Source organism: Vigna umbellata, chromosome 5 (genome assembly GCF_029865625.1).
Source record: "Vigna umbellata cultivar VRB3 chromosome 5, Vumbellata_1.0, whole genome shotgun sequence".
Lineage (NCBI taxonomy): Eukaryota > Viridiplantae > Streptophyta > Magnoliopsida > Fabales > Fabaceae > Vigna > Vigna umbellata.
Window position 1 is genome coordinate 38641351 of NC_142169.1, and position 22334 is coordinate 38663684.

Here is a 22334-nt window from a genome sequence, read left to right on the forward strand (position 1 = left end):
CCGACAGATCACCCTCAAATTAATTAAGAATATACTTTAATTAATTTGAAACTTAAACAATAATCAATTGAACAATTATCCGTGAATAACCGATAATGAATCTATCTTGGAAAAACAGTGGAATTGGCCTATTTAATCATAACTGTTTTTAAGTTTCTTATTCGTTCTTTATACATTCTTCAAACATTACTTTTATTCTTATTGCATTGCATCCATAAGATTGAAATATTGAAAGACAATTCCGTATTCATTGGGAGACGACTCAGGGTTAGTTTAACCATATCTACTTTCTTAAATACTACTTGGCAATACTAAAGTTGCCTTGAAAAGTAATATTAATTTGATAGCCTCAATGACAACTTATCAAATTTTTCGCCGTTGAGAAGGAATACGATTAGTATTTTGAATATTTTGATTCTTATTTTTTATTTTTATTTTTACCTTTATGTTTATCTTTTTTTGTTTTTTTTATTTAACGCACATACATTTAATTTAGTTCAAGTTATTTTGAAGCCTTTAGTTATTCTTGTTTTTAGCAAAAATCTTTGTTCTTGTTTTAATTAAGAATTTCTCTTGAGAAATACTTGAGGCTAGTTTGAATACACTCTGGCTAGGAAAGACTTGGTACTTAAGTTGTCCATTGTGACGCACCTCTCTTTCTTAGGGGTGGACCCAAACAAAGTCTCTTTTATCTCTTTTTTGAAATCTTTCTATAAAGCACGAACAAAAGAAAAAGAGAAGTCAAGAACATAAAAAACTTCCAACAGATTGTTTAGTGCATGACCAGAGGTAACTCGGAAGAATTTTATCAAATTAACCTAGAAGTCGAAAGGAATTTGCGTAAGCTATAGAGAAGATTGATATTTGGGTGTTCTACTGAGGGAACACTTCCTACATATGAATTCATACCACATTCATTATCTCCCATCACAAACATACCATCCAATCCTTTACCTGATCCTAACCCAAACAATATGGCACAAAGAACCATCAGACAGTTAGCCACCTCCCACAATATAGTTATTCGAAGTAACATTGTATACCCTAATGAGGAGTGGGAGTTGAGACCTGACCTGTTAAATGCCTTACCAAAGTTCAATGGGTTATCAAGGGAGAATCAACACAAGCACTTGAGACAATTTCACATGTTGTGTGAAAACTTTAGATCTCCCAGGATCACAATTGAGAGCCTTAAAATGAGAGCTTTTCCTTTTACTCTTCAAGGAGCACCTCAAGATTGGTGGTACTATCTCTCTACCCGGATCATAAACTGGGAAACTATCGAAAGACTCTTTCCTGAAAAGTATTTCCTTGCATCCAGATTATCTACCATCCGTAGAGAAATTCAAGATATAAGACAGAGAGATAGAGAGAATCTTAGTGAATATTGGGAAAGATAGAGAGAATATACCATAAATACATTTTCAATCTGTTTCATCATGGAAACCTTTTTCTAATCATTAATACATGTATCAAGCATACACATTAATAATATCAAACATTTGTAATGCCATTTTGTGCTAGATAAATATAAAATAGATCCTTAATGTCCATCAACAAAAATATCCATTATACAATGTTCATCATCATGTACAGGGAATCAACACATTCCATGATTGCAGAAAACAAAGTTTGATCAGGTAAGAATACACCTCACTCATGTAGTAATTGATCAATAATGTAAATCCATATTTGTTCTTCAAGAAACCTTCAAGATGTATCAAACTCTATGAATCTTGTTTCTTGGAGCATCTCAACACCTGTAACACTTTTCTCAAATCAAAGATATCAAATATGAAAGTCTTAAATGATCAATCTAATAAAGAGTTATGTGTAATGTGCCAATTTATAGTTTTCCTCACGATAGACGCAAAATAATCGATTACATTAGTAATGTAATCGGTTACATTAATAGCAGATGTAACATAATTACATTTAACACATTTTTAATTGAATGCACAATTAATGTAATCAATTTGCAATAAATGCTAGTCAAACATATTTTAAAATATGACCGTTATTGCAGATTGACTAAGCTTGAAAACAGTTTTAAAATTATAACAAACTTAATTGATTACATAACCAATGTAATCGATTAAGCTTTTCACTTAAGCAGATTTTGAAAACTTTTTCTCTTCAAAATTTCATCATGCACATTTCAACAATATGACACGAGTTTTAATCGATTTTACACTTAATGTAATCGATTTAAAACTTATTGTTTTGCCATAGTTTAAAAACATAAGCTGTCTGATGAACTTAATTGATTACAACATTACTGTAATTGATTATTTCATGCAAAGTTGCTTTGAGCTTGTGGTTTCAACACTTAAAAGCATTTAGTATGTATACAGAGATATAACCACAATTATGATCAAAAAGTATGAAAACTAAACAACATATCAACATAGCAACATATGTATTCATCAAGAAACATTTTCATAGCAATATATGTATCAATCACAAATACACATTTTTGTTGTGTCATGACAACATCTATGTGTTCTTACAATCAATGTGTTGTCATCATCAAAAACAGACACAATGATTGGCTTTATCACTCACATTGCTTCCCCTTTCAACATGTATAATGGTCCCTATACCAAAAGTCTTCCTGGCAAAGGTATTCAGGTAAACAAGTCCCATTAAGATGAATGGCGGTACAAAGGGCTACTCGTGATTATGGTTAGTTGAGAATGCTTCCGTTAGAGGAAGAGTGTACCTTTGTGGAAGGGACTCACCCTTGAGTGAGAGATTGTTGGGAATCCAAGTGTGAGTCTAAGTCTCACATTGGATAGAAATGAGAAAGTAGAACACCTTATAAAGGTGAAAGACCCATTAACCCATTGTCTTAAGGTTTTGGGTAGAGAGTGATGTCAATCCCTTATGTGATGAGGCTCGGATCTCATTGGTGTTTCTATGTCCCCAATGAACCTCCTCCTTGTTAGACCCAACATTTTATACTTGAAAAACTTAAACTATTTTTATTATAATATTTAAAAATTCAGTTTAAATATATTGAACTTATTATATTTTCAATACAATTAATTGTTAACTGTGGTTTAGGTTTCATATCATTTACTTTCTCACAACCACAATTTTCTCCTACATTCCTTTGTCATTCATTATAATCAAAGGGTCGCTACCATTGAAGGGTCGCTGTAGTCAAAGGCTCGCCATCGTCAAAATCTTGCCGCCAAAGGTTTTACCGCACTTTACCGTCGTCGAACTGTAGGTTTTGCCACACTCTGCCATCACCGAACTGTCAAAGGTCCTACCACCATCGTCGAGGGTATTGAAAACACTTCTACTTTAGTTGGAAAGAGAAGCAAAGGGATATCTGATAACAGTTGATTTCACCGTTATTTGTGATTCAATTTTGATACTAAATGAGTCTTTTTGACTTAGAAACTTGCTTGAACTCTTGTTTTTAGTTTAAGTTATGAATCAAGAGAGTTGAGGTTAGAACTTATGATTTTTATCACTAATTCCCTTGATTTTGTAGGAAATTAGAATGATTTGGAAGAGGAGTTAAAGTACCAAGGAGTTGGAATCCAGAAAAGACAGAAAAAGCACCAGAAAAGAAGGCTATAGAAGGTCGCAGGTCGCCTAGTTGCCCCTTTGTGGGGTCCTTAGCGCAGGATGTCTCACATAGGCACCGGGCTGCCCTTTTTTGGGGCGTTGATTGCCATCTTCCTTGTGTTGCACACCGCCTAAGCACCCTCTGAGGGGCCCTTAGCGCCACTCTTCTTGCACCAGCGCCTAGCTGCCCTGAGTAGGGGCGCTAAGCACCAACGTGTTGGGCTTGGACTCTATTTCCTGCTCTATTTAAGGATTTGTTCGTCCTAGGGTTTGTATCTTTGGGCAGCAGAGACGGAGAAACATACTTTTCCATTCTCTGGAGGCAGAATTGGATGCGGGAGCTCTCCTATTCAGTTTCTAGGGTTTTTCTATCAATTTCATTCCATTGTACACCTAGTTTCTCCATGATTATGGAGAACTAAACTCATTTGTTGTTGAGGTAGATGTAACATTTAAACTCTCATGTATTTGAATTTATTCTGAATTAATATATGCTTATTTCATTAATTATTAGCGATTTTCTCCTTTGCTCTACGCTTATTATGTTTTGATTATTCATGGCATGATTTTATGGTCTTCTTTGTTATTGGGAAATACCTAGAAACCACAATCTGAAGAATTTCCCCAAAAAGCAATATTGCCTACAAATAGGGATAGGAGGTTTGGTTGTCTTAAGCTTTTGTTCGTAATGCAAAACTAATTATTAGGGATGCAAGGGATTGTGGTCTAATAATTAAGGATAGGCTTTCTTCGTCGAGGAATTGTTAAGATATCGGCAAATGTACTGAATCATATCAAGTAATAATAAATGGTAAGACCAAGTATCGTTTCCCAAGAGACTCACGACACTAGAAAATCATGTAATTACTTAACTAATTAAGACTTTGAAGAACAATTTTAGGGTTTTTGAATGCAAGACATGAAAGTAAATATGAATGCAAATTGATCAATTGAGGCTAAACACTAGAATGAAGGGATGAAGTTGAAAATATGAGATGAGTATGTTGTTGGGTTTTAGATTTCACCTAGTCTACTCTCATGCATATAAGAATGCATTTTCTCCATTCAATTGTTAACATCACTTTCTAAATTACTTAAAACCTGATGTCTCAGTGAAGAAAGCCTATCCTTAATTACTAGATCACAATGTCTTGTATCACTAATAATTAATTTTGCATTACGATTAGAAGCTTAAGATGACCAAAACTCTATGTCTAGGCAATACTACTTTTGGTAGAAAATTCTCCAGATCTAGGTTTCCCCGTATGTGTCCATATTATAAAAACCAATAATCATGCCATGAATGAGTTAAACATAACAAGCATAGAGTAAAAAAGAATAACCCAACAATTAATGAAAGAAGCATAAATAGATAAGAATTAATTCAAATACATGAGAGTTTAAGGGTTACATCTTCCCCAACAACAAATAAGGTTTAGTTCTCCATTGTCATGGAGAAACTAGATGAACAATGGAATGAAAGAGATAGAAAAACCCTAAAAACCGAAGAAGAGAGCTCTCACATCCCAAAATCTGCCTCCAAGGGTGAAAAATGTGTTTTTGTGCTCAAGCCAACAAAAGATACAATCCTTGGGACGTCCAAGTCCTTAAATACAACAGAAAAATAATAGAAAACGGGTCCAAGCCCACTTCGCTAGCGCTCAACGTCCTAAGTGGGGCACCCAAGCGGTGTGCGGGAGAAAGCTAGCGCTCAGGTGCCTAGATGAGGCACCCAAGCTGGACTGACGCTCAAGGCCCCTAAAGGGGCGCTTAGCCTGGACTGGCTGGCGCTCACCCTTGAATAGCTCGTGCTCAGGGCCCCTGAGGGGGCCCTCAGCTTCAACTTGACTTTTCTGCACTGCGTTTTTTTCTCTTTTTCTGCATTCCAACTTCTTGGTACTTTAACTCCTCTTTAAAATCATTCCAATAACCTAAAAAATCAAGGGAATTTAGCGATAAAATCATTAAGTATACCCTCTACTCATTTATTCACAAAATTAAACTAAAAACATGAGTTCAAACAAGCTTCTAAGTCAAAAATGGTTGATTTAATATCAAAATTGAATCACAGATAACGGTAGTTGCAAACGTTATCAGGGATCGGGTTTCAAGTAATTTAGATAATGAGATTAACAATTGAATGAAGAATAGGAATTCTTATATGCATGAGAGAAAAGATGGTGAAATCTAAACCCCAACAACATACTCATCTCATATTATCGGTTTTTGCACCAAAGTAGGCAAATATGCCTTCTTTATTACCAAAATGGGCAAATTTTGACCCAAAGTGAAGTCGTGGGGGGCCAAAACGACTTCAAATGAAGAAGTCGTGCCCCCCCCCCTTGTGATAACAGTTGAAAAACTGTTATTTTCATGCTTAAAATTGATACTAAAAGCAACCTTTAACACTTAGAAACTAGCTTGAAATCATGCTTTTATTCATATTTTCAGATATAAGAGAGCTGGACAGGTTTATGCTTGATTTCAGTGTTTTTGTGCAGGTTTTAAGGTGAATTTAGTGAAAGAAGTGAAGAAGGAGAGAGATGGAATCAGAAAAGACATCAAAAAGTGCAAAAGGAGAAGCCGCAACTCCGCTCAGCGGCAGTTTACCGTTGAGCGACACTCAGAAGCTCGCGTTGGATCCGTTGAGGGGCAAAATGGCCGCTGAGGGGAAGAAACCAACTCACGCACTTACCGCTGAGCGGCACTTCAATGCTGAGCAGCACACTTAGGGCTTGGGCCTAAATTTTCTGTAATTTTAGAATAGTATATAAGCTTTAGGACGTCCGAGGGTTTGTATCTTTGGCAGAAACGAAGCAAACACTCTCTCTTCCACCCCTTTGAAGGAGGATCTTGGATGCTCAGGCTACCTCTTCACCTTTCTAGGGTTTTATCTTTCATTCTTCCATTATCATTCATCTGGTTTCACCATGAATATGGTGAACTAAACTTTGTATTGTTGTTGGGGAATCAATGTAGTCTTGTGAAACTCTCATATATGGAATTTGTTTTTACATCTTATATTTAAGACCTATGCTTTCTTTCATCATTAGTTAGGGTTTTTCCTCTTTGCTCAAGGCTTGCTTTGTTTAACTCATTCAATGCATGATTATTGATTTTGTCGATACGGGAACGTACGGGGAAATCTAGATCCGGGGAATTTCTCCCAATAGTATATTGGTTGCCGTTGAGCTCCTGCACTTAAGAACTAATTACTAGGAATGCTAGGAATTGTATGAACTCATAATTAAGGATAGGCCTTCTTGTCAAGGTGATTTAGAGAGTGGCATTAACAATTGATGAAAAGAATGTTGAATTCCTAAAGTATATGAGAGTGGATAAGATGAAATTGATAACCCGAACAACATACTCATCCATATATTCCATTGAAGTGTTTGTATTTTGTTTTAGCCATTGATCAAAATTCATGCATACATGTTTATTTTCTGTTTTGCATATTAAACTTCACTTATTTCGTTCTTAAGTCTTAAATAATCAACGAATCGCATAACTAAACTAGGCCGTGAGTCCTTTGGGAGAACGATACTTGGTCTTACCAAGTTTATTACTTGAAACAATTCGGTCACCCTTGCCGATTGTTCAACAAGTTTGTGGTGCCATATTTCGGTGTTCATAAATTTGTCATCACCTTGCACGACTTCACACTATTCATATCTACAGTGTTGAAGTCGTGCACCCCAAAAACGACTTTTGGGTCCTGTAATCGATTACAATGTTTTGGTAATCGATTACAGAGTGCTGAAATCGTGACCCATGCATGACTTCAAATGAGTAGGCAGAAAACTTACTGGTAATCGATTACGACATTTCAGTAATCGATTACCAGGTTTGTTGTGTTGCAAGAAGCACTCTGGTAATCGATTACCAATATGTTTTTGATTGGTTTTTGAAAATGATTTTGCATTTTCATATGTTATGTATTGGTTGTGTTATAGGAAAAGAGAAAATAAATATTAATAAGAAATATTAATAGTAATATATCAATAATCGATTTGATTACAATTGGGTAAGATTAAGAAATAATTAATGACGAAAGGGACAATTTCCCCTATGATGACCTTCGTTGCGGCAGTAAGAGCATTTTTTTTGGCTTATCTGGATTGGATTGATCCATTTCATTATGAAGCCTATTTGTAGATGGTCTTCCAGATGCATTGTGTCGCATTTTAGGATCTGGTATGAAGTTTGGACCTGTATACACAGACCAATAATCTTAATTTTGGATTGGGTGAAATTGTACTTCATATGCCTTGAAAATGTTGTTAAGACTGTACACTGGATCGATTACTTGGGTTAGTGGGATATGCGAAAATGCACAAACAGCAATGACATGATGACATGGGAGACGAGTAGCCTAGAATTGTCAACAATCACACCACCATTCATTTAGGCTGACCTTGTAGGAAAGTGGAACAGGGCGGTAGTGGTGAGGTGTTGAAATTTCCTGAACATCAAATTCAGAATTTTCACGGTTGTAGCAATGAACATGACAAAATGCGGATTGTTGTTGATTTTTCCTAATGATGTCGGCAATTTGTTCAGGAAATTGGTGTCCTGCTTGTAGCATACAGTTTGCCTTTAATCCGTGTTCAACAAACCATGATTGTGTCCTCTCAAATGTTGTTCTGATGAGAGCACATATTGGTAATGAACCTTTAGTCGTCATATGTCCATATCTTCTCCCTTCATCAAAAGTCTGAGACCATTTTTGTAATGGGATTTTATCTATCCATTCAACTTGTTGTGGGTATTGGTTTCTCAATGTAGCAAGTTTTGCCGTCACAGTTGGTTGCTTGACCTTGTAAGCTGTAATGATGTAATCACTAAATAATTTAAAGAATAATGTTAACAAAATTATAAAAGTATAAGTGTTTGAAGAATGTTTGTAGTAGTACCTAAATTGATGAATTGTTTTTTGAGGTCATGATTTTTGAATTTGTTGTTGAAGTTGGATGCTAGATGACGTATGCAATAAACAGAGTTCAAACCATCTTATTCCCAACCAACTTCTTCTGATCTTAAGGCGGATAGTATACCCTTTCCTCTGTTAGTGATGATGCAAATATTTTGTTGATGGCAAACATGTTCTCGAAGTAGTTGAAAGAACCATATCAAGGCCTCCTTTGTCTCACCTTCTACAATGGCAAAGGCCAATGGGAAAAGATTTCTATTGCCATCTTGACCTATGGCGGTGAGCAAAGTTCCATGATATTTACCTGTTAGAAATGTACCATCAACTTAGAGAATGGGTTTATAGTATTTGAATCCTTGTATGCAAGGACCGAAAGACCAGAAAACTCTTTCCATAATATAGCAATTATTGTCGGTTTGTCCATCAATCTGCACTGGAGAACCAGTGCATTGTAAAATTGTACCTAGGTTTGCTTCCTTAACAGCATGCAACCACCTCGGCATGTGGTTATAAGAGTCCTCCCAGTCTCCAAGCTTTTTTGTATGACACAGAATATCCGAATCGACCCTTAATATATGCAATCAAACTCTTGATTGGAATGGATGGGTTTGTCCGGATTGAATTTGATATGATCGCGGCAATGTGAGTACTATCAAGATTTGTATGATCTTGAGATAGTATTGTTGAGAAACACGAATGTTGTCCGCCTATATTTTTTATTGCCCAATATTTACGGACTTTGCTATAAGCTGCCCTCAGACGCCATTGACAACCGTTGTGATATTCCAGACAACGAATAACATAAATGTTGGGTTTCGATTCAACGACGGTGTATTTGTAACCGTTGGTTATGTGATAATGTTTGATTGCAAGAATAGGTTCCTCCTTTGACTGGAACTGCATACCTTGATTCAACTCTAGAACGACATGTGCAGATGATTGTGTGATGTGGTCGTCGTCGTTGTTGTCATCTTCGAGTATGTGTCTAATTCATCATCGGTGTTGAAGTCATCAACGTTATCCAATATCAAAGGTTGTTCATCGATCAACTACGATGATGAACATGCTGGTAAGTTCCCTGATGCCATATTTGAATAAATGTTGGGGAGAATATGTAAGATTGGAGTAGAAGGAGAGCTCTTGGGCGTGCAGTTTGGATGTGAAGATGGATTTGGCATAGAGCGTATATATGTTGATGAATATAGTGGGTGTTACGGTCTAAAATAGGAAGTACTAAACAATAATATAGCACTGTGAATATAGTAGTGTCATATATGTATATAGACTTCCATGCAATTATAAGGTACATATAGTATTACACATTTATTTCATTTCGTATAAAGTGATGAGCAGTGTGGTCTGATATCATAAGCTTCTCATCACACGTTTTTTAAGTACTTATTGAGAAAATCACACGTTTTTATAGTACTTATTGAGAAAATGATTTGTTTAATTGTTGTTAACAAATAAAGAATGTAGAATTTAGATTTATGACAATAATATAGTTTTAAAATAATTAAAATCTGAAATGAAAAATTTTAGAAATTGGTTTTAAAAAAAATTGAAAAAAGGGAAGTTGTGGGGAGTGGGCACGACTTCAACCATTGAAGTCGTGTAGTTGAAGTCGTGTAGGGGGTACACGACTTCACCTATTGAAGTCGTGCCCCCCCCCCTCCCCCACACAACTTTCCTTTTTTCTCTAATAAAATTCTTAAATATTGGATAATATTTTTACAATTAATTAAAATTGATTAAATACATTTTATTTAATAATTTTCATTAAATATTTTTACATGACCTTCTACACATGCATTCTGCACCTTTGCCTCTGACCACCAATAATGTTATTCAACTTTGCTATTCAACTTTGTTATTCAACTTTCCTATTCATTTGCATGCCTAAATTTGGTGCAGATTTCACCTTCAATGCTACTCCTATTCAATCACATGTCTCTCTTCTTTTTTGCAGGTTTGAAGATTCTTTGAAGAGCACTCATTACAATAAATGAATTGTCATTTCCATGTCCTCATTCACATGACTTTGAAGATTCTTTTGGCATCAATTGTTGTAGTTAAATTGGTGGAGGGTGCATTTCATTTCTCCCACCATCTTGTGAGTTCCAATAGCCAAAGCACTTAACCATTGTCATTGCTTTCATATCCCAGTTGTCTACCCATTTCAACTGTGAGTTCCAATAGCCAAAGTACTTCTCCTTTCTCATTGCTTTAGTAACCCAGTTTCACCCACAAAATTTAATATGGCTTATTCCTGTCAACTTCTCGTTGATATGTCCCTTTTACGTCTACAAGATAAACACATCGTCAAGTCAATTTGGGAAGGCAATGAACGAGTCATTTGCCTCGAAGACATGCAATTTGGATAGCAAAGCATGTCAACGAACTTGATGAAAGAATAAAGAATATTCTACAGGCAGTAGGGTTTATCCATATTTTGCAAGCATCAAGTATGGAGATAAATCACCAACTAGTGACTACTTTGGTTGAGAGGTGGAGAGTCGAGACTCATACTTTCCACTTGCCTCTTGGTGAAAGTACGATAACATTGGAAGACGTTGCATTACAACTGGGGCTTCCCATTGAAGGACATGTGGTCATTGGCATCAGTAGTGGTCCACTAACAGTTTTTTTTCGTCAACTACTAGGAGATGTTCCTCCTGAAAATTGTGCAAGGGGCAACAGAGTCAAGTTGTCATGGCTGAATAACACTTTTCCCCAATTGCCTCATGATGCAACCGATCAGGTTATTGAACAATACGCTAGAGCGTATATGTTGATGATAATTGGCAGTGTCATGATGCCAGATACATCTGCAAGCATGGTGCATTTGATGTATCTTCCCCTATTGGCGGACCTGCAGAACGTTTCACAGTATAGCTGGGGATCCGCCATGCTTTCCTACTTGTATCGTGCCCTTGATCATGGGACTAGGGCTGACCAAGAGAATATCGGAGGGTGCATGATCTTGTTACAATGTTGGGCATGGGAAAGAATAACATGTCTTTCACCAGAATTACTTGATGTCACAGAGTACGACATATCTTCTGGTGCAGTTTTTCCACTTGCGAAAGGATGGTGTCGCACAACACAGTCAATATTCCATGAGACTACAACTTTGAAACAATTTCATCAAAAAATAGACAACCTATCACCTAGACAGGTATTTTTCAAAGACTAAGGGGCTCATCTTCTACAGGTGGGGGACGTTGCCGCCGTCAACCTTCACCGGTAGAAAACTCACCCTCGCCCTCACCACTACCGTCACCGACTGCTCAACACCAAAATCTTCAATTTTCAACTCCTGCACTAGCCCAAAGGTATTTCTCGCTATATAAAGACCGTCAAATCATTGAGCCAAAATACCTAGATGAGGAATATTTTGAAAGTCATAGTTTTGAATTTTTTGGCATGCTCAGATATTTGGGATTGGATGAATTTTCTTGCGATGTTGCCCATTATTATCCTGATTTGGTACGTGTGTTTTATAGTAACCTCAAATTTTCTGAAACTGGAACAATGAAAACTGAGGTGAACAATGTGCAAATTATTATCAAACCCAACATTTTTGCTTCTATAGCCAACCTTCCCTATGTTGGGTTGCCCTTTGAGGGGAAATTATTTGAGGATTGGGCCAATGAATACAATATAGACGTAGCCAGACAATTAATTTCTTTGCCACACAATCCCCCTACGAGCAGAATTCTAGCAGGGAATATGACAGCTGAGGCTAGAGTATTACATTATGCTATATGTCATGTTTTGTTTCCACGTGTTTCTAACTTTGCACAAGCAACCGAGGAAGATCTTCTGATAATGTGGATAATAATGACGGCAAAGTAGATAAACTGGACCCATCTCATCCGACATAGGATGAAGAAGGCTCTGAGGCCAGGTGCTCCTTTACCATATCCAACTTTGGTCACCCGCATCCTAGAACATTTTAAAGTTCCACTGGAGGATGAAATATTTGTCCCACCTACTAGGCATTGGACAATATCAGGAGGAGTCATACAATCATTTGGATTGACCAAAAATGCTAACAACAGATGGGTGCACAGAAATTCTCCTCCTCCACCTCAACCTCAAAATCAACCACCTCCTCAACTACAACTACCACCAGTTCGTCAACAACAAACTAGTAAATTTGATGATGTCATGAGGGGGATAAACGATCTCCGAACATGTTGGGGACAGCTTCAATACACTCAATGAAAGCATGAATGCAAGATTTGAACAATTGGAGCTGAACATGGGTGACCGCTTTGATACTATTGATGCTCGAGTTGAGCATGTAGAGCACGACATTGAGTATCTGCGTCGTCATTTTGGTCCACATAGTGGATCATCTTCCTAGATGCCTTTCAGTTTGTAGTGTCCTTTTCTTTTAATTTAAGCTTCTTCCTTATGTAATGCATTTTTAATTCAATAAAATACTACAAATTTCATTTCTCATTTCATCTTATGATTTTGTCTTATTTCAATTACATAAAATCATATACTCTTCCTATACAAAACAATACATCACAATGTAATCAACAACAATGCGTGCTTACACAAATTCATATCAACGCACTTAATAAACTTCAAAATATGCACCACAATTACAATACAAAATTTCAAAAACCAACCAAAAACACACTGGTAATCGATTACAACAACCTTGTAATCGCTTACCAGAATGATTCTTGCACCAAAAATAACCTAGTAATTGTAAGACCCTTGAAATTTGTTGTAATTAAGATACTAGATATTTTTGAAATAAAAAAATAATTTTATGTATAAATGCTACAGTAAAATACGTATAGTGCTACAGTAAAATTTGTATAGTGCTACAGTAAAAATACCTCGTGAATCATGTGTTGCTACAGTACTGCTACAGGAAAAATGTAGTACAAGCTACAGTACCGCTACAGTGAATAGTAGTACAGCTACAGTACTGCTACAGTAGTTGTAGTACAGCTACAGTACTGCTACAGTACCCTCTAACTTCAACTATAAAAAGAGGTGAGAAATGAAGTTTTAGGGGAGGAGAGTGAAATTGAGTAAAACTTTTGTCAAAAATAAGAAGATATTAGGAATAAAATATGAGTTGTAGAGAAGGTAGCGGGAGCTTCTTAAGAAGTGCTCTTCATTCAGAAAGGAGCGAAAATCAGGTAAGGGGAGCTAACCTTGAACATTTCGTTTCGTATTATCTTGAGTCTTGAATATGCAATATTTTGCTTTTGTCTGATTTTAAATTTTGAATATGAAGTATTTTATTTCTGCATGAACCTTGAAATTTGAATGAGAACATGCTTTTGTGCTTAGATCCAAGTGTGATAATTGTAAAATGTGATGTTGATTATGTTATGTCATTTGTATATAATTAGTTGTTTATGTTTGTATTTTTGGATGGATTAGAAGTTGTCTAACCGGCTCTGCCAGATTCAACTTCTTGTTTCCCCAAAGCTTTTGTTGTTTCTTATATCTTTATTTTTGGAAGAACGAGAAGTTGTCTAACCGGCTCTGCCAGATTCAACTTCTTGTTTCCCCATACATTTTATTTCTTATTTATATTGTATTTTTGGAAGGATGAGAAGTTGTCTAACCGGCTATGCCAGATTCAACTTCTTGTTTCCCCAGAAATTTTATTGTTTTATCTATTTTTTATTGCATCTTTCTGGAAGGATGAGAAGTTGTCTAACCGGCTCTGCCAGATTCAACTTCTTGTTTCCCCTGAATTTTTATATTAATATTATTTTGGTGGTAAGGGGAGCTAATTATTTTGTATGAATTTATCTTATAAAAATATATGCATATGAATGTTGAACGGGTGTGCTCTTGTGAAACTATTTTATGACTTTTATTATATTGGGTGTTATAACTGAAACTGTGAAATTGTACATGTTGTGATGTGATGAATTTAATCTGTTTTGAATAAGTTTGTTGGCTGAAATTGATCTTGTTGGAAGGTCTAGAGTAAGGATTCTGTAATAGTTTGTATATGGGTATTAAATAGATGTACAAATATTGTTTGAGGTTGTTGTGAGAGGAAGTGAAAATATTAAAATTTGGCATTTCAGATTTAGAGCATAAGAGAACAGGGTAGATAATTTAAATAAATCAATTGTTAATTATTGAGGGCCTTTCTTTGTTGGTAGGATAGAGGAACCTTAAAAACCTGAGTTGGCACATCCCTGATCATAGAGCAGCCCTGGCCTGGTCCAGTCAGTTGTGACTAGTCATATGTGTTGGTGTCGAAGGTGAGTTTGATGCGTTCAGACATCTGGGTCCTCTTCGGTGACCAATTGGGGTAAAGAAAGATCTCTACTAGGATGAAAATAAAATAAAACAAGTTGATTGTAGATGCATAAAGTTATCATGGTAAAAACTCCATATATATTTCATTTATCGTTACATTGAGCTCAGACTTTAATATGTAGTTCCTGAGATATGTTGATGTATTTTGGCTGATCTATGATCTTTGTTTGGTGAAAATATGTTGAGTTATACTTGTTATGGGCAAAATGAGTTTATAATATAATATGTTTAATTTATTGACACCAAAACGGGTTATTATGAATTTATGATTAAAGAGTAACATGATTGAGTTAGGTGGACAAGAGGGTATGAATTGTTGATTTTATGAAATGTTGGAGTGGATATAAAAAATCATTACTTATGAAATGATGTTTACTACTGGGAGTAGTATGTTCGAGTTGTACCATGAGAGCTTGATATGAGCAAAGTAACACCTGAGGTTTATGAAAGCAGGCAGAAAGTGGTCTGACCATAAGGCTTTGACATAAACATATGATTCGTAAATTTTATAGAAGCAGGCAGAGAGGGGTCTGACCATAAGGCTTCAGAAAGTAAGACATAGTACACAAGTAAGGCTTAAGGAAGCAGGTAGAGAGCGGTCTGACCATAAGGCTTCGTGAGTATGCGTGGTATACTTGTAAGGTTTATGAAAATGAGAAAGAGGATTTTAAAGAAGTTAAAAAAAATGGATTAATGACATCGGGATAATGGTATTTATAAATTGTGGAAATACATGATTGAAACATTTATATTATAAGTAAGTTTAATGATTGTATGATATGGTTGGCTTACCCTTATTTGTTTGTGCTATGATCATATAACTCATGTTATATGTGAGCAGATAATGTTGCAGATGCGGTTGAAAAAGCTTAAATATGATGAGAGAGATGCGGGGAAAAACTTTCAGGGATTTTTGTTAAAAGAATAAATTTGCATTGGAAAAATATGTTGTGTAAGACTTATAAGTTAAATTTCGAATTTATGCTAAGTGGTGAAGACTATAATGTATAAAGTTTGTAAGTTTGGAATTGTACTTTGAAAGAATTGAAATAAAGTTTGATTGTTTATATCAGATATCAAATTAATTTAGTCTTTACTATAAGTAATACCCTTTAAATATATTTGGGTGTTACAGTAATCGATTACACAAGTGTGGTAATCGATTACCAGTACGTATTTGGCATACTTATTTGAAGTCGTGCAGGGGGGTCACAATTTCAACACTCTGTAATCGATTACCATTACATTGTAATCGATTACGGTCATCAAAAGTCGTTTTTGGGGTGCACGACTTCACCACTGTAGATGTGAACAGTGTGAAGTCGTGCAGGGGGGCACGACTTCTTCAGTTGAAGTCGTTTGGGCCCCCACGACTTTCCCATTTCTTTTAGTTTAGGTTGAATTTGCCCATTTTGGTAATATTAAAGGCAAATATGCCTAGTTTGGTGCAAAAGCCCATATTATCAAAATCATCCATTCACTTTTGTGTTTTTCCCCAATTGATCAAATTGCATTCATATTTACTTTTTCTGCATGTTGCATTCTAAACCATTGAAATTGTTCTTAAGTCTTAATTAGTTAAGGTATTACATGATTGTCTGGTGTCGTGAGTTTTCTGGGATACGATACTTGATCTTACCATTTTATATTACTTGATACGATTTGGTACACTTGCCAATGTGTTAACAATATCACTCTACAATCCAAAGGTACGAATGTTTTTCCCTTGAGAGTGTATTCATCTGGGATGATCTTAGTGAGGTGACACTTGATTTCCTTTTGGATTTTGTGGGAGAAAGATTTAATTTTATTTTCGTTTTTTGGACAAGGGCAGAGTTTCCAACCTATAGAATTACATATTGATTGATAAAGAGAGACAAAATACATGGTTGATGATGAGTGTGCACTTATTCCATATCCAACTTGATTAGGATTAAATGGGGGCATCAAGGTCTTTGGATGTACATATTCAATTCCAGCAGGTGTTGATAGTGCAGCCCATGGCCTAGGTATATGCTGCGGAAGAGGTCGTGGTTGGTGTTCAGCAGAAAGTTGGGGTCTGTTAGTGCATCCAAGTTGTGGAAACTCAGTGTTGTAATTTAATACTATCGTATAGCATATGATCCTCCATTGAACCCAAAACCAGGATAAAATCTTTGCATGTACTTGCTATACAAATTATAAGTAGATTATAGGCTAATTCATACATTAAATATAACTCATGAATATGTGAGTGCAAGAATTCGTTTCCTCCATTTTTATATGGGGCGCAAAACTCAGTGGAACAGTTAAGGCGCTTTACGTTGTCTCTTTTCCCGTAATGATATCATTTATATCATCAATCTGAATGATGCATGAACCTGGGAAGCATGGTGGTTGTGCATTGTGGACTACAGAAGTCAATTGATTAACATTCCCATTCACTTTTGGTTCTGTGAACGCTTATATCATTAAGTTATGTGCAGATAATTTTCTATTGGTATTGTTGCTTTACGTGAAATCTAATTATATATGGAATTTTTTGTTGTTCATTTTGGTATTGTTGTTGTGCAAGATCCTTGTGTAATCAATTTTGAATGTGCCTTATTTATATAAAAATACATATACCATCGGCAAGAAACAAATCCAATTTAATAAATGACTGGAATACTTAATTCTTTTTGCGTTGAGAGTCCTTTTGTTAGGCAATAGCTCTCATGTTTTATTCTATTTTTAGTGTAGAAAATGTTTTTCTTAGTAATTTTCTCTTCTCTCACTCTGGTAGGAGTACCCTGAGTATGTAGCATATGAGACTCCAAGGTTCTTTTGTGATGATTGGCTCAATCTGTATCTTGAGAACTTCAAAATCCATATTGATTCTGACACACAGCAAATGAGGAAATATGTTGCTCCGACTATCAATTTTTTTACATAGGGCTGAAAGGTGTGATTGTAGGTGTAATAAATTCTTCTAGCAACAATGCACAGCAGATCATACTGTATTTCTCTTTATAGAGCGACAAAAAACCGATCAGTAACCTCTTGCTTTCAATTATCTGGCAGGATCTTGGACTCCTCTTCATGCTGATGTTTTCAGGTCCTATAGTTGCTTTGTTTATTCTCATTTCAATTTGCCATGTGATTTATGAACTATTGTTTTAGGTTGGGAGGAGGGAGAGAGAAACTATGTGATTTTGTATTGGAATTTTTAGTTCGTTTACTCTAAACTATTTTTTTTAATTCAGTACATTTTTCATAAATTAGTTTACATTGGAATATAGTGCCCTTTACCCACCCCTACTCAACACACGACATTCCTCTTTACTCTATTACTTCTACTTTCAAAAGAAGTCAAGCCAAAATTGTCTTTCTAAATGCTCAATCCAAAAGATATTTTTTTAAATATATTTCAAATTCTATAATTCAAATTTTATTTATGAATCTAAAAATATCTCTTGAAATATATAATTTAAAATCCATTGAAAAAATATATGCCAAATTTCACATTATGCACAGTCCAAAATGTATTTTTTTTTAAATGCATCTTAAATTATGCATTTTTAAATCGGATTTTGAAATAAATATAATTCAAAATATATTTTAAAAAAAATACATTCTTAATTATAAAATTCATAATATATTTTCAAATTCAAAAATAACCTTCAAAATACATAATCTAAAAAAATGTATTTTTTAATATATTTGGAATTATACAGTCCAAAAAGATATTTTGAAGTCTATAAATATATATTTTGGATTGCTCATAAATTTATTAAAAAACATGAAAATAGCTCACTACCTCCGGCGACCACTACCAATCACGAACACCATCACCAACAAAAGAACCCCACCAACCATCAACAACCAACACAAGTACATCATATGGATAATATGGATATTCTAACAATTACAGGGTGCAGGAAGCAATTGCCCCTTATGGACCAGAGGTAAAAATCAATTATGAATATATTTGTTCTCCATGAAATGATATTCTGTGTTCTTGAAATTGCATCTTAGCCAGACATAGAAATCATATAAGCCAAGTAATTTACAATCTTTGAATTCAAATTCACCAGTACTCTATATGTTTTAAACACTTGTATTCTACGTAGAAGTCAGGGTCAATTATGGTGATGCATTGATTCTTCTTCCTCATCAGGTGTCACCCTTCAATACCTTCTCATCCTTTTCATTAGGTCCAATTTCTTGACCAATAGAAGTCATCATTTCATTGCCCAAAACCACTCCTTGATTTTGTATATAGACCCATTTTTCTTGAAAAAGGTAGAAAAACACAACCAAAGTTATCTCAACAGTGAAAAGTATTTTCCAAATTTTTATGCCTTTTGATGTTTTTTGGTGGTAGGCTTCTAATCCAAGATATACATTCAGGACACTCAGGAATGTGACTGCAGTTCCAAGTATCCAGTGTGCAAACAACCAAACACTTCTTTTGGATCCTCTGTTAAGAACAACAACAATAATATCATATTCATCATGTTCTATTAACAATGCTAATAAACAGAGGATAAAAGGTCTAATTACTTTAACTTTTCATTGGTTTTGTAAGGTTGAGTACTTGTTTTTTAAGGCAATTAAAGGAAGAATTATGTTGTATTATTTCTCTCAAATTTTAGTTTTAGTCCTTTCATGTTTTGGTGGATTTTAAACTTTGTCGTTAGGGATTAAATTGATCAAATTTCAAAATATACAAAAGACCAAAACTACCAGTTTTAAAATGTAGTGACAAACCAATTTTGACTAAAACATGAGTAACCTAAAACACATTTTCTCATGTCAACGAAGGATAAAACTTCCTAACCAACAAAATCATGCGCATAGATACACAAATTGTCAATCAAAGTGAATTTAGTTGTTTTACCTTTGTGGTCGAAAAAGACCAAGTAAAACTTGGATCCAGATAATGCCATATAGTGCAACTCCTAATCTTTGATGACTATTGTTGAAGTGGTTGTTGAAATTTTTTATGGACATGATTGCTCCAACTGTGGCAAGCAGCACCGCAATCATCTGCTGAATAGAAATTCAAAAGTATATATCATGTTAAAAAGGAAAATGGCATCAGTGAAAAAAATACTTTAGACAAGTTAGTTATTTCTGTTAATGATGGTCTATATTAACTTCTGCCCTTCATCATAGCTATGACTTGGTAGTATCAAGAAGGCCCATAAGCATAATTTTGTTGTTTTCTTCACAGCCTGTGTTTCACTAATGAGATGAACAAAGCTTGGAGTCTCCAAAACATAAAAGGTTATTTAATAAAATGCCTTTCTTGTCCTCAAAGTATCCATAATAGTCCTTTTTCAATAAACTATGAGGTAATCACCAATGCATAATCTCATTAGCTACTAACAACCTTTAGGCTAAAAAATTAACTAAAATTCTGAATCTTTCTACTTTTAGCTTCACTTCATCATCATTAAAAGTAAATCAGTGCTACAACTAACCTTATGAAACTAATATATGGCCATTAACAGATCCAGAGGCTTTCCAAATGATTTGTTGTATTCTAATCTAACACATTAGTCACTTTAATTTATTCATTCACTAATAGCCAAAATGCTTTACTTTTAAGTATGAATTGGATTTAAAGTTAGAGGTTAAAATGGGCAAACAAGTTTTGATTTCATTTATATATCCCCTTCAACTCATATAGACATGTACTAACAGTACTAATTATGCATTCAATTGAGCAAGGTGAAGATAAAAGTAGATTGATCATTTTGAAAATACTATTACAACAAGCACATAGACCATCTTGAAAATACTGTTTACAACTCTTTTGGCCATTTCCACAACACTTATTTTCTCACTACCGTAAATTCTTGTTCTATGATTTTGTAGATCATTGGTTTTCAAGTTAAAGTAAGAGAACTTACAGTAGAAACAATCAATTTTTACATTTGATTTGGAGTTGTGATGTAATGTGGACTTAGATATACTTGCCTGTAAAATTGAATGAACATAGAACACAATTCTATGCCTTCTTGAATTCTCCTCTTTGTTTGATAATCTAATTGCAAGTATACCTACAGGCATCAAGAACCCCATTGAAGCCCACAGGAGAAAGCCATGTAGTGTAATCTCAAACTGAAGTCTTGGACTCATCTTAACCAATCACAGAAGAAAAAGAGTTAGCTTCAGAGACAGAACTCACATTTAATAAACAAGGGATTTAACTTGCAAATTTGGAAATTAGGCAAGGGGGAAAAATGAACAGATTATGCTGCTAACTTTCTTGAATAAAAGTTCAGAATATGGAATTTGATGAAATACCCTACCTGAATGTGGTTATTTTCTTTGGTTCTTGAAGGGCTGCTTGTAATTTTCTGGTGCTCTTGGGATGAACCAACAAGGGGAAACATGATGAATACAAGAGAAGCATGAAAGAAGAAAGAAATGAGCTTTTTCTGAACTCCCATTCTTCCAAGTGCAAACTAAAACTCAAACTCAATCTCAATCTCAATCTCAGTCTCCAATTCCAGAAGATACAAGGAAGCAAAAGAACTATAACATTCTAAGCAAAAACTGAATGTGATTTCCCATGACCTGAAAGAGCTTATCCTCTCTTTTTTTGAAGTGTCTTCTGCTATGTGTGTGTATGTGAGATAGGATTTTGAGCAGAGAGCAGTCTTATCTAGACAGTAGAACTAAAAAAGTTGCAACCAATGCAGGAAAAATGTGAGATCAACATGAGGTCAGATAAAGCTCATCAGAAGAGAAGGAGTTTAAACTTTAACCTTCCTTTTAAGTATACATTTCCTTTCAGATTAAACTCACATTTTCTTAAGGTTGTTGCATGGAAAAATTGATTGTTTGTACTAAGTTCGGAAGATCTTGTAAATAATAAATGGAACTTAAAATGAGGCATTAAATGAGATTTCAAACTTGTGGGGTTCACTTGGACAGGCTTTTTGAGAATGTGGACTTGCAGAGCTAAAGTTTGTCAGATTTCAATGTGAGGGGTTAAAATTTATACATGTATATACTGAGAGACAAAGTGGGTTGTGCTACATTTACATTGTAAACATTATCTTATGCTTCCCACTATTGAATGCACATCATTATAACATGCTTGAATAGACTTCTCCACCAACCAAATACCAATATACAGAATTTGGTTACAAAAAAGTGGCTCAATAAAATCAGATTCTAGAAAGATTCTCCACTTCTGAGTTAAAAGTATATCTGCTTTCATTTTAGTTATAGTTATAGTTTTATAAATCACTTTGATAAAAATTAAAATATTTTCTAATAATGTTAGTATTATCCAATCTATAAATAGAACATTATCGGCATTGGGAGAGGTGATAGGAAATGGAAAATCAGAATATGTAACAAACACCCATAACTATATACACCTATTATTTAGGTTCCAAGAGAAGCCCTTCTAATAATGTGAAAATATTTTAATGCCACGCCAATGTGATTCAGTGGGCTAGGGGGTGTTGTTCAGTGTTTTGCAATCAATCATGTAGATTTGTGGAAACTCAAAATGCTA

The 22334-nt window shown here is 34.9% G+C and overlaps 1 protein-coding gene and 1 long non-coding RNA gene across 3 annotated transcripts; one reads left to right on the forward strand and one right to left on the reverse strand.

Annotated features, from left to right (window-relative positions):
• The first annotated feature begins 18528 nt into the window (after positions 1–18528).
• On the forward strand, positions 18529–21004 carry LOC148198311 (uncharacterized). Of its 2 annotated transcripts, XR_015786594.1 has the most exons (3): positions 18537–18759; positions 19179–19347; positions 20869–21004. It is a non-coding gene; the product is annotated as an uncharacterized LOC148198311 (long non-coding RNA). The 2 variants fall into 2 exon arrangements; XR_015786593.1 differs by lacking the exon at positions 20869–21004 and having other exon boundaries at positions 18529–18759; positions 19179–19429.
• LOC124828274 (cytochrome b561 domain-containing protein At2g30890-like) lies at positions 18761–21921 on the reverse strand. The gene is made up of 4 exons (XM_047301537.2): positions 21115–21921; positions 20780–20941; positions 19695–19843; positions 18761–19274 (listed from the first exon to the last, which is right to left on the reverse strand). Exons 1-4 carry the CDS (start codon positions 21253–21255, stop codon positions 18968–18970), a joined length of 759 nt encoding a protein of 252 aa, XP_047157493.2. The 5' UTR covers positions 21256–21921; the 3' UTR covers positions 18761–18967.
• Positions 21922–22334: the final 413 nt, after the last annotated feature.

Excerpts from the sequence above, each read along its gene's own strand:
- LOC124828274 (XM_047301537.2), bottom strand. The coding sequence starts at position 21,255 with ATGGGAGTTCAGAAAAAGCTCATTTCTTTCTTCTTTCATGCTTCTCTT. Across the intron at positions 20,942-21,114 it reads AAGAAAATAACCACATTCAG|ATGAGTCCAAGACTTCAGTT; the intron begins GTAGGGTATTTC and ends TGATTGGTTAAG. Across the intron at positions 19,844-20,779 it reads ATGTTCATTCAATTTTACAG|ATGATTGCGGTGCTGCTTGC; the intron begins GCAAGTATATCT and ends TCTATTCAGCAG.